Source organism: Anguilla anguilla, chromosome 11, assembly GCF_013347855.1.
Source record: "Anguilla anguilla isolate fAngAng1 chromosome 11, fAngAng1.pri, whole genome shotgun sequence".
In the NCBI taxonomy this organism is placed as follows: Eukaryota; Metazoa; Chordata; class Actinopteri; order Anguilliformes; family Anguillidae; genus Anguilla; species Anguilla anguilla.
In genome coordinates, this window is record NC_049211.1 from 17814410 (window position 1) to 17827511 (window position 13102).

Genomic DNA, 13102 nt, shown 5'->3' on the forward strand with positions numbered 1-13102 from the left:
CACTGGAGTTCCTCAGGGTCCCTTGCAAAATGTCATGCCAAGGGAGACATTCCACTGAAGGGGAAAGGGTCAGAGAAAGAGGGAAGGGAGTTTTTCCCCTGCTGATATCAAACATCATACGTAAGCCACTGAGTAACATCACCTACATTCAGCTGAGTCCTGGGCCCGGCCATTTTGCTGCTGGCCTTCAAAGGCAAGGCCCAAACAGCTGGCTATCTGCCTGTAATGGTCCACGTCACTGTTGGATATCAAGCTTTTGGATTATCACCTTTGAGAAAGACAAATAGTTTCTTCTGGCAAACTTGCTCTGTGACCATGGGAATGTATCTGTTCTTTATCCCTGATATCCCCCTCGACAAGCATCTAAGGAAACATCCCTGTGGCAATTAGGGTCACGCCGGAGGTCTTCTAAATGTATAAATGTCCTGGGGTTTTCTCGCCGTTGAAAGTTTTACTTTTAAAAAATGCTGACTTTACTTATGGTCAGTTTTCGGGGGCTCAACTTCAGCCAGTTAACATCTGTCGTGGTGGACATTTGTGGGTTGATATCTGCTGTTGTCATCTGGGGAATCTGAACTTTGCCTCTGGGCCTCGTGTTTCTTGGCGTTTGTTGTGTTCAGGATCAGACGTTTTGCCTTACAGCTTATCTGGCATTTTTACATTCTCACCGCTGGCTTTTTGGAATATTCTGCTGATTGTTGGTTTTTGAACTTTGGTCTGTTTACTTGAGACTATTTTGGAAGAACATGCTATGGTTTGGTATTTTCTTTCATTTATTTCTTTTGTGACAGTAACTTGTCTGTCTAACATTAATTGTCTTTGGTTAAGGTAGTCAATGTTTGTCTTTATATTTGATGTTGCATAGGCGTAGTTTAATAAATCTCTTCATTTTAATCTGGATGAGAGTCGTGCATTTTGATAAAGGTTCAGCAAATATGTTGCGCTACCTCTCAATGAATCCAGCAATTTAATTTATAATTGACAAATTTATGTTGGGCAAGGGGTTTTTAACTGTTGATACACTCGGGTTCGGTATTCAGTGGCGGACATTACACAAGGGTGTTAACGGTTCAGAAATTTTTTTTTAAAACACAATTTACATGATCCTCACTTGCCTGACATCACCCTGGCAATAACCTAACGCTCCTCAACTGCCGACAAAATGGACAAGATAGGGCGGCAGCGCAGGTCTGTGGCGGACGGGATGCTCTCAAGTTTGGGTTTTGAAGAGACACCAGGAGGGGGTAATGGTAAATGGACTGCATTTATATAGCGCTTTTATCCAAAGCGCTTTACAATTGATGCCTCTCATTCACCCATTCACACACACACCAACGGTGAAAGGCTGCCATGCAAGGTGCCAATCAGCTCGTATCTTGCTCAGGGACACTTTGACACGCCCAGGGCGGGGGATCGAACCGGCTCCGACTCCGGCCAGACAACCGCTCTTACCTCCTGAGCTATGTTGCCCCGTGGCACACGGCAGCAGCACAAGAGGGAGACACTCGGCTGACATCAACACAGTGACCATTATTCCAGCACATTTAACCCAGTGCACTGTAAACCATTTCATTTTCAATTATATTCTCCCTATGTTGGAAACCCACTCCCATCCCTGTAAGATGCCCCTGCACTTTGAGATGCTGCATGTCAGCCCTGGCTCACAGGCTAATGGGTAATGTAGGCAGCCAGCGTGCACTCAGATGGACCAGAAGAGTTACTCATTTGGAATGAAGTGATCAGAACCAATCGAGACTGTGGGGGGGCATCGCTGCACTTGGCAGTTGGGCAGGGACCCGGCTTGCAGCCCAAAGGTTGCAGGTTCAACTCCCAGTTGGAACACTGCTGCGGTATCCTTGTCACACAGGTACAGGTCAAAATAACCAGCATGCTGGAAAGGTTATCTTGAAAAAGGAGGCAAAAAGTTTCAAATAAATTATTTATTATAAGAACTATACATGATATAATTGTGCCCGCTGGCATTTCTTTACACAATGAACAATGTTGAGGTCAAGAACATAAAAAATAACGACAGACGCACATGGTTCTGCTGTTCAGCCCGAGTTTGACACAAAGACATGAAAGATAATTTACTATTACACTGCAAGAGCAGTCAAGCACTGCAGCAGAACAGTCACACACAGACGCACCGCAGAACAGTCACACACTGACGCACTGCAGAACAGTCACAAACTGACACACCGCAGAACAGCCACACACAGACGCACCGCAGAACAGCCACACACAGACGCACCGCAGAACAGTCACACACAGACGCACCGCAGAACTGTGACACACTGACGCACCGCACAAGTCACACACTGACGCACCGCACAAGTCACACACTGACGCACTGCAGAACAGTCACACACAGACGCACCGCAGAACCGTCACACTGACGCACTGCAGAACAGTCACACACTAACACTAGAAGTCACACACCTACTGCAGAACAGCAGTCACCCACTGACACTGTAGAAGTTGTACACTTATGCACTGCAGAACAGTCACACTTACACACTGCAGAACTGACACTGTAGAAGTTGCACTGACACTGGAAGTCGCCCACAGGCACACAGCAGAGCAATCACATACATGCGCACTGCAGAACAGTAACACTTACGCACCGCAGAACAGTAACACTTACGCACTGCAGAACAGTCACACACTTACACACCGCAGAACAGTAACACTTACACACCGCAGAACAGTAACACTTACGCACCGCAGAACAGTCACACTTACGCACCGCAGAACAGTAACACTTACGCACCGCAGAACAGTAACACTTACGCACCGCAGAACAGTAACACTTACGCACCGCAGAACAGTAACACTTACGCACCGCAGAACAGTAACACTTACACACTGCAGAACAGTAACACTTACGCACTGCAGAACAGTCACACTTACGCACCGCAGAACAGTAACACTTACGCACCGCAGAACAGTAACACTTACGCACCGCAGAACAGTCACACACTGACCCACCGCAGAACAGTCACACTTACGCACTGCAGAACAGTCACACACTGACGCACCGCAGAACAGTAACACTTACGCACTGCAGAACAGTCACACTTACGCACTGCAGAACAGTCACACACTGACCCACCGCAGAACAGTCACACTTACACACTGCAGAACAGTCACACACTTACACACTGCAGAACAGTAACACTTACGCACTGCAGAACAGTAACACTGACGCACTGCAGAACAGTAACACTTATGCACTGCAGAACAGTCACACACTGACCCACCGCAGAACAGTCACACACTGACCCACCGCAGAACAGTCACACTTACACACTGCAGAACAGTAACACTTACGCACTGCAGAACAGTAACACTTATGCACTGCAGAACAGTCACACTTACATACTGCAGAACAGTCACACACAGACACTGTAGAAGTACACACATGCGCACTGCAGAACAGCCACACACTGACGCACTGCAGAGCATAGTAACACTGATGCATATTCTCATTAAATCAATACAAGAAAGAACTGGTAGTGATTACAACAAAGGGAATTAGTGAGATGTTCATGCTCAAAATGGCTGCCAGTTCATAAATGAAGACATCCGTACAAAACTACTGATCACCACTCGTCATAAACCAAACTGGTGAGGTAGCTCGAGATCAACTGAAGATTCAGACTACGACGTTGTGTAAATCTGAAGGGAGCGAAGCATACTCTAAACTGTGCACTAAACTGTAAAATGTTAGTTGGAGAAAGGGATACTGGGCAAAGCAAAACTATTCTAGGCATGATATGCCAGCTGACAAGCTGATAGGCAGAAAAAAAGGTCTTAAAAATATAATGCATTTTAAAGCAACATGCAAAAAAGAAAAAATAACTCCATGTCCCTTATGGTATCCCATGAAAAACTACCCAATCTTTACTGGAGGATCAGCAGGCTGCTCTGCGGGCTAAATGACCTGATGTCCTATGGAAGCTGACGTTAGTGTTACGGACCGAACCCCGTTCTGAACGGTGAAAACCCTTCACTCCCGCAGGCCGAGGAAGCAGCGTCACCCAATAAACGCACATAACCCACGCCAGCTCGTTCAGAACGGTTATCAGAGGGTCTCATTTCCGGTCATCCAATAGCAGACTCCTTTTTGACAGGGTTGCATTACCTGTGGTGATTCTTTACCAAAGTGCACTTCATCTTAGATCACTTTTATCGCTTTCAGAAAAAGCACAAAATCACTTGGTATCATCCTAAAAACCTTATGTTACCTGATATGTATCTGTGATCAAATGGATTTGATGTAACCTGATCTCTTGTTAAAAATTAGAAATGACAGTATGAAAAACTAAAAAGGTAAGGCCACCACAATTAATTTGAGCTTAATTAAAAGAAAAAATAATCTGTTTAAGAGTTATCCTTAATAATCACAACAACCATTATCACCACAACAAGGACTGTTATCGGTTTAGAGTTCCTAGCTTCCCTGACTGTAGGTCACAGGTCATAGGTCATGTCTGAGACATCATAACAGGGCAGCAGATCAGCTGGGATTCCTGCGTTGTCGACAGTGGGGGCAGGTCGATTGGCACAAAACACTGGGGTGGGAAAGGAAAAAACAAGGTTAACTTGACCAATATTCAGAGGCCTTTCATTGGTCAGCTCGCTCACGAGACCATCACAAATAAATATGAAAACAACAGGCTAAATCCAACCAAGAAAGAGCCGACTGCACAAGATTTAAAAAAAATAAAATAAAATTTGCATGTGCGCGCGGTCATAGGTGTACGCATGGGCATTCTTGCGTCTGTGCGTTCGTGTGTCTGTCAAAACGTAAGCACTTCATGACTCCATGGGCTGGACTGTACCAGGAGGCGGGACTCACCATAGAGTTCTGCAGCAGTAACACTGAAGCGACCGGGTTGGTGCAGCGAGGGTGGGCAGTGGCCGCCGTGGAGGGACGCGAGCTGAACATGGCGCACTCTTCGTCCAGCAGGCACTCCTCCAGGGGACGGGGGCGCCGGCGAACTGAGAGCCCACTGGAGCACAGCCGAGGGACCCAATGGATGGCACCGCCTAGTGGTGGGGGACGGAAAGTGCCACCGTGAGAGAGGACCCTCCGATCATCATTACTGCACATACCGGACTTCAGCTTACGCAGAAACTTTCATTTAAGTTCATACGTCATCACTTCAAGGCAACTGGTTTGTTACCCACCTCTAAAGTGTAATTATAAGCCCTAGACAGGCTACGCTAACAGCAGCTATGGCTACCTTCAAAGCCAGAATGGTCTGTAGCACACGGCTACAACTGTTCTGAAAACCAGTCCAGACAGACCAACCACAAGGCCAAAGACTGCCAGGGCTGTGTGTGGAAGCCACACTGTGACTGAACTGCAGGTTAAAATGAGACAGAGGGCAGACGGGCCTGAAGCAGGACTGTTCATACTTTGGGGGGGAGGTCAGGGGACAGATGGGGTTTGGGTCCAGAGCACAACCTGTTCTGGACGAGCGGAGGTCAGAGCTGGTGCCGCCATCCTTACCTCCGGCCCCGCTCAGAGAGGGGAGGAGCGGTGGGAGGGCTGTGGGCGTGGGGAGGGAGCGGAGCGATGGGAAGCTGTCGGGGTCCGGGTGGCTTTGCTGGGCGCTCATCGCCGTGACGACCTTCTTAGCCGAGAAGACGATGACGGACTCCCTGTGGGGGGGCGGAATGAACGGCTGGGCAAGCCCATTGCCGTCCTTCACCAATCCCCTGCTCCCCCCTTCCACGCTTTCCTTGCTCATGAAGACAGACAAGATGTTCTGGGTCACACACAGACACAGGCTTTTAATATGGCCATTATTTAATAGCTTGTTGTGTTTAATAGTTTTAACTGTGACTGAATAACTCCAGAGCACATTTAAAGACCGTTACATAAATACATTGGGACCATTTTTCTGAGAAAACAGACTTGGAAATTTTTTCCCTCCCATTCTCTTACAATTGGAACATTTTTTTGATGATATTTTAATTTTTCACTACATATTTAAAACAAGAAAAAAAAACAAACAGAAAGCTGGAATTGTCCCCGCTCACTTTAGGCTGGCTTTTCTGCCCGCCTGACACGTTCTCCTCTTCAAGGTCCGCCTTAGACTCCTCCTCCTCTTGCTCCGCCTCCTCAAACAGTTTCTGCACCACCGGTTCCTGCAACAGACAACAGTACCCATGTATTGGAGAGAGGAGGGATTCTGGTTTACTCTGGTGAGCCGAAATATACGTTAGAGCAGGAATGCGCTTTGTGGCGTTGCATAACAGTTCAGCCGGCTACGCGTTTCTCCCATTGCTCTAATATAAAAGCAGGAAAGGTAGGATCGCACTGCACACTCTCCATCCCTAGTGGTAAGGATCCATTACTGCACCCCTAATTCAGACAGATGGAACCCCAGGTGAGAGGGAACCAAAGCGCTGACTCGCATGAACCAATCGATGCAAATGCACTCTTCTCTCCGCAGTAAAACACTGTGATTGGCTCACCCTGGATGTTGACAACGTCATAGCTTCCACCTGCTTTACAGTGTGTGAAGCACTGTTCTCTTGTCTGTTGGCCACTTAGGCCCCACCCCCCCACACCTGTTCCCTCACCTCCTTGCGGGGCCCCAGCTCCTTCCCGAACCCCAGCAGGCCCCTGAGAGCGGGGGAGCCCCTGTGGAGCGGGGTGCGATGGGAGGAGAAGTGCCGCATCTGAAAACACACAGGCGCAGGTTAGAAGAGCACAATGTCCTGCTGTTCTCAGTGTTAAACAACGGCCATAGAGGCACACTTTATATGCTTGTGAGGACCCTGTAATGGGTGGTAGTACAATGCATATCATTGATTTTGCACTGATTACACTGCTTTTATGCAATGAGGATGCACATTTTTGGCATTTAGAAGACATTCGTATCCAGAGTGATACACAGATTCTTTTGCTTTTTTTTTTTTTTTACATATCACCCATTTACACAGTTGGATATTTTATTGAAGTGTTTCACATTGAGTACTTTCCTTAAAGGAATGACTCTAGAGCCCTGGATGGAAATTGAACCCATAAACCTAAATCAGAAGCCCGGTAAACCTAACCACTCACAAAACAAAACGTTGCAATTGGTTCAAATCAATGAGTCACGTGGTATAAATTGTGACTCCACCCATTTTCTGGGCTCATGAAGTTAGTAAGAAATTTTTTTCTAGAAACAAGGAGGTGAACAGGAGGGGAAAAGGTTCATTTGTAGCGAGCGCGCGCACTGACCGCAGACTGGGGCCTGGTGTTAGGGACGCGCAGGGGTGTCCCCTTCACTCCCGGAGTCTGGCTGGGCCTCGCGCCTGAGAGGACAGACAGAGGGACAGTGAGACAGGGGTCGCTCTTGTGGGGACCCACTCATCGCCGCCGACGACCCAGACTGACCTGTACCGACTCCGGCTGCTTCGCTGTGACCTTTTGTGACAGGCACTCTCTGGGGCTGAAAGAGACACACACACACACACACACACACACACACACACACACATTACAATAAGTACAACCCACTGGGGTGCTGTCTGTCTCACACACACTCGCACTCTCTCTCAGACGCACACACAAGGGTACAGTGTGTCTCACTCACACTCACACAGGGTTTTTACACAGGTAAACTTGAACACAGTCAAAACTTTAAAACAATTATTGAAGCGCAGCATCATTCACAACCAAATTGCACCAATTAATGCATGGGCCATTTATAATTGTTTCAGGGGAATATATATATAAATATATATATATTTTTTTTTTTTTTTTGCGCACGGATTCTCCTATAGGCAGCCACCCAAGACATTTCAGTGCAGGAAGAACCTGCTACAGACACACACACAGTACAATAATAACCACACACTGGCGTACTGCTACACACGCACGCACACGGCTCACCATGTACACTGACGTTCCCCTGCCTGTGGGACATAAGGAGCCCCTCAGTGTGGCCCCCGGGGGCCCGTCGGCATTCACCCCCTCGTTCTGCAGGATGCTGCTGAGAGCGGCGGGGTCCGGGGAGAACTGCATGGCGCCCCCTGCAGGACAAACGGAGTCAGACCTACACCTTCAGCACGCATCACGTCAAACATTTCCACATAGCCCTGACAGACAGGCATCACGCAACCGCGTAAGCAAGAAATGAATGAGAAAGCATGTTAACAAAAGCCAAACAAGGCGCTTCTCACACTCCTTAGGAAAACAGTGGAGAGTTACTATTTTGTGTGCTCCTGAGCGGTGCACATGGTCAAAGAGCTCATACAGAAGGCATTAATGTGCCCTATGGCTCGGATTGCACCCGGACCACAGGAGCCCTGGCTGAGCCCAGCAGTCCTGTGAGTGTGGGGTGAGGCTTTAGATACACAGTGAACCCCATGTGCCATCCCACCCTCGATGACTGGTCAAACAAACAGCTCTTTGTATTACACGGGTCAATTCTGGTTGAAGTCCCTCCACTCAAAAATGTGTTTATTTATTTATTTTTTTACATGGTTAACACCTCTTGGAAACATAACTTTAACGGTACAGTAGGGACATGAACAACATGTCTGACCGTTGACTAGTTGCTGTCTGAAAAGAGCAATTACTGATGAACTGCTTAGCTGTTCGATGTAGGATACCGTTACCATGCTTACGGGGAGCATGTCTTTTGTGACCATTTTATAGAAATTAAATCTGTTGTGGTCTCAGCTGTACAGCTGTCACACAGACGAGGTTGGATGCTTGTTTGCAGCAACCCCTTGGCTGGGATGTTTGGTTTTGGTTTTTGGGTTAACATCATAGATGTTGGCGTGTGGTCTGCGAATTTGGCAGCAAATATTTTTCACAGAACAGTGTTTTCAATTAGCTTTTCAAAACCATTCCACATGACACTCTTTGGCAAGTTGGCCATCTTTTCAATTGACAGTAAGAAAAGTGAATGAGAACAAGGCCCGCTCAATGACCTAGAGCAGTAGCCTAGGTAACACATGGAGATCTTTTATTTTGAACGATTTGAGAATTTAAGAAAATAAACATTTGTAAACTATTTTATTTAACATTTGCTCATGACTGACAAACATGCATGCACAAGTGAAATATGTGAAGTCACAAACATGACAAACCTATCATGGTTCACTCTGCACAGATGTGCAAATCAAAGGAGAGCGATGTGGTAAACGGAAACCACAGCACACCGAAAACTGACTAGTTAGTTGGACTGTTGTGACAGTTGGTGTGTTGAGCATAGCAGACTGCGCAGTTTCAGGATGCAATCCCGAGATAGCAATTTTGGGCCACTGCTTATCAAAGAAGCCCATTCTAAAAGAAAAATGGGTGAAATTTGTTTATAAAAATCATGTGGATGTACCCGACAGTATAGAGGGAATCCGTGCTTGCAATGCACATGTTACAGATGGCTGCTTCCAGACCCTCATGCAGAGGTTGATGGGTTTTGCAGAAAAACTGATTTTGAATCCGGATGCTATGCCTACTATATATCACGAGACCACTGCAGCAAGGGTTGCCAATTTGCATATTCATAGACTCTGGCATTCTCAATGAGGGTAAACATGTAGAGATGCTACCATTTTCAGTAGTTTATTGAACATTTTTTGGTGGAAAAGCCGTACTAAACAAAATATGCAATATAGAATATTTTTTAAGGTTTTGAAATACATCTGGACGGGTACTTTAAGAAATGCCCCCTCCAAGGCTTGAAAGGCGAACAGCCGGCGAGTAGGACAGGCAGATGCCTTGTTCTACAAGCCCTGCGGTGGCAAGCGGCTCGCCCACACATCCCGGCCTTGACTAACCTGCACTGACCCCCGGTGGTCTTGGTCGAGTCCTCAGCACAGACACTCTCTGGGGCTGAAAGAGAGAGGGGCGTAAAACACTTTCCTGCATACAGGTGCATCAGTACAAACAGTACAAACTCAGATTCAACTACACAGCAATTTATTAGAACTGATTAAACTGTAAATTCATGGACAGCACTTGGAAATAATATGTATAATAATATATACACAGGCGGCAGTATGAGAACTTGCACACTGACATTATGACTACATAAGGTTTAAATCCCTACAGTTGGCACATACCTATCGTTGCACTAAACAAGTGGTGCCCAATCGTGTGCCATGGACAGCCGAAAGTATGCAGGTTTTCATTCCAACCTTGGTTACTTACCTGGTAAGTACAATGATACCAGTAATACTAACATAGAACCAGAACTAGCTCTACAATGGGAAAGGGGTATAATGTGCCAGCCTGGTTCCAGCTCTACAGTGGGAAAGGGGTACAATGAGCCAGCCTGGTTCAGCTCTACTGTGGGAAAGCTTCTAAGACTCACCATGTACACAGACGTCCCCCTGCCCGTGGGACAGACTGAGCTCTTTGGTGTGGCCTCCATCAGCCCCTGAGACTTCACCCCCTCGTTCCGCAGAATACTCTCCAGAGCCGCAGGGTTCGGGGAGAACTGCACATCGCCGCCGGGACCTGTAGGCTCAACACAGGCCTCTCTGCAGGGAGCGCCCTGTGAAGGCACTGGAGGCCTGCTCTGAATTCCAGCATTACTCGCCGTCCGCTGGGAGTTCGACTGTGAAAGTGCAGGGTGAGGGGCAGTGACAGGAAGTGTGGTTTGAGGGGCAGTGGCAGGAAGTGTGGTGTGATGGGCAGTGGCAGGAAGTGTGGAGTGATGGGCAGTGACAATAAGGGCATTGTGAGTGGCAGCTGGCAGTTTAATGGGAGGGGCAGTGCTGCTAGATTTAATAATAGGCCGGGGAGGCTGACTGGTATTTGGGCAGGTCGGGTTAGCGGATGCAGCGTCAGTAGGCTGTGTTTTACACTGGCTCACTGTCGCCGCCCTGGTGGCCTTAGGCTGGGACAAGCTGAAGGGCACGGGCTTGGTGCAGGGCTTCTTCTTCTGAGCTTTGCCCTGGAAAAGTTTAAACCGGAAAAAGGCACCGCCAACCGGTCGATTACGCTACATCCCTTAGACAGAAACAAACAAGTAGCTACACGAATTAATATAAATAATCACACTCACACATGTACATGCACCTGTCTACACACACTATATACATATTTTTCAAATTTCACTTACTATACAATCCTTTTTTTGTATTTTGTCTTTTTTTTTTTAACATGAAAAAACCTAAGTTACTCAGAATGACAAGTACTTGTATCAAGAGTTTTCTTCGCGTGCCTTCTGTTTTAATTTTTCTCACTTTGAAAACTAATCTTTTGGAAATACCATGTATCTCAGTCTCTCCTGTTCGAATTCACTGCTGTAAATCAGGTGGTCTCACGCAAGGAGGCAGAATGTGCCATTATGTTTTGGCAGGTGGGCTTGACACCCTACTGCTCACATGCATGCAGGAAAATGTAAAACAGAATACAATTGATCAAATATGTAAAATGTAATGCCAACGGCAAAATATTAAATTATATGGGTAAACAGGAACACCTAGTGCCTTTCGTAAAAAAAAAAAAAAAAAAAACTTCAAACTGTCATGTGCCTTACTTCAAAGGGTTGGTTGAAATGCTGAGGCTAATTAGCTAGCCTGTTAGGGAAGGCTGGCAACCCATCATTCAAAAATGAACAACTTATTGCAAAAGGGGGACATGCTCTCACAGACCACGTATTTATGGTCCTACCTTCTGAAAGCTCTGCTCCCACTTCCCGTGCACTTGGGTGAAGTCTATTCTAGGCTGGAGTGGCTGTGATCGGGCTAGAACCGGCAGCCTGCTGGTGCCCACGTGCTTAACCGCTGCAGTCCCCTTAACGTTCCGAGTAGACGGATCCTGGTTCTCAGTCCCTAGTTTGGAAGTGTGGGGGGCGTAACTTGTGTTGGGGGGTTTCGAACCAACAGCAGTTGCACCGTGTACAAGCGGTTTCGCGTTTCTGCAGAAAGCGAGATTAACTTAGAGACAGTACTCGTATTATGCACGTGCAACAAATCATAATCATATCGATATTAATAAAAGTCGGGGCTAGGTACATATGCAATTATCAGTGGTACCGTACGCCCCACCCACAATGACCGGAAGGAGGGACTCACCGCGCGTCTTCTCGCCTGGCTTGGTTCTGGTTGTGTTGGCGTAAGGTTTGTGTGGAAGCCATGTTTCAGATGCAGTGATTGTTTCAGTGTTCACAAACACAGGCCTAAAGCAATAGGAAGACAATCCCATCAAGACAGACAGACAGAGACCGGGTAAACCAACATGGCTAGCTGGAGCGCTGCATTGTCACACAACAATAACGTAATGTTGAGTTACGTTATTAATACGAACATCCAGCAACATCTCAAAGCTGAATTGTTGACTTACACTTACAGGTTCGCTTGCTAATATGTTCACTAGCTAGTTAAAGCATGCAATTAACATAGTTAGCTAGTCAACATTAACGTAGCTTTGTTTGCAAAATCCCATTGCTACCGCTGCACATGGAAATGCCCCATAACGTTAACCCAGCTTGTTCACAAGGGCTGCAGATTCTGTAAACGTGTTCATGTTAATAACATTCTGGGCATGAAACACGCTAGCCAGCGTTAGCTACATCCAGCTTCGCTACCAAGTTCGCGTTACATTGGCAAATACTGCTGGTTAGAGCCACGTTAACCAAACGTTACTATAGCAAACTAGATTTGGGTAACGTTAGCTTAGACTACAACATCAGTCTAAAGTTAGCTAGCCAACGAATAATGAAGTAATACGTACATGCACACTAGCTAAATCCTGTATGATTTTCTCTCAGTTTCGAAATTGGGTCCTGTGGATAAAATGAAAGCGTCCGATAGAGGTTTGTGGCTACAATCCGACACGGTAGAATTTGTTGCAATTTTACTGTTTGGCTTCGGCTTGCTTGCCATCAACTTCCTGAACCCAACAGCAGTTTGTAAAAAGCGCCCTTTTACATTGGTTAACATAAAAGCTACGACAGCAAATCGGAAAGCCGATAAACTATTGGACTAAAGTCATTGGCTGCCGCCTAGCCAATGAGCAATGGAGACGCACAAACAACACCATGGAAACGAGACTAAAGACAAAAACCACCGCCCTCTGAGAACAACAGCCAAATATTTTTTAACGAGGACATTGAAATATAGGCTACTTTCAAAC

At 46.6% G+C, this 13102-nt stretch overlaps 1 protein-coding gene across 1 annotated transcript; it reads right to left on the reverse strand.

The window, feature by feature from the left end:
- Positions 1-1925: 1925 nt before the first annotated feature.
- On the reverse strand, positions 1926-12862 carry troap (trophinin associated protein). The gene is made up of 13 exons (XM_035380787.1): positions 12701-12862; positions 12043-12146; positions 11639-11885; positions 10332-10916; positions 9796-9850; positions 7901-8040; positions 7403-7457; positions 7247-7320; positions 6601-6699; positions 6055-6162; positions 5522-5753; positions 4865-5055; positions 1926-4577 (listed from the first exon to the last, which is right to left on the reverse strand). The coding sequence occupies exons 2-13, from the start codon at positions 12102-12104 to the stop codon at positions 4491-4493; spliced, it is 1935 nt and encodes a 644-aa protein (XP_035236678.1). The 5' UTR covers positions 12105-12146; positions 12701-12862; the 3' UTR covers positions 1926-4490.
- Between the last annotated feature and the right edge of the window lie 240 nt (positions 12863-13102).

Coding starts and splice junctions, on each gene's coding strand:
- troap (XM_035380787.1), bottom strand. CDS start 12,104: ATGGCTTCCACACAAACCTTACGCCAACACAACCAGAACCAAGCCAGG. Junction 7,458..7,900: donor GGGGAACGTCAGTGTACATG/GTGAGCCGTGTG, acceptor TGTCTCTTTCAG/CCCCAGAGAGTGCCTGTCAC. Junction 5,056..5,521: donor CTCTCTGAGCGGGGCCGGAG/GTAAGGATGGCG, acceptor CCCCACCACTAG/GCGGTGCCATCCATTGGGTC.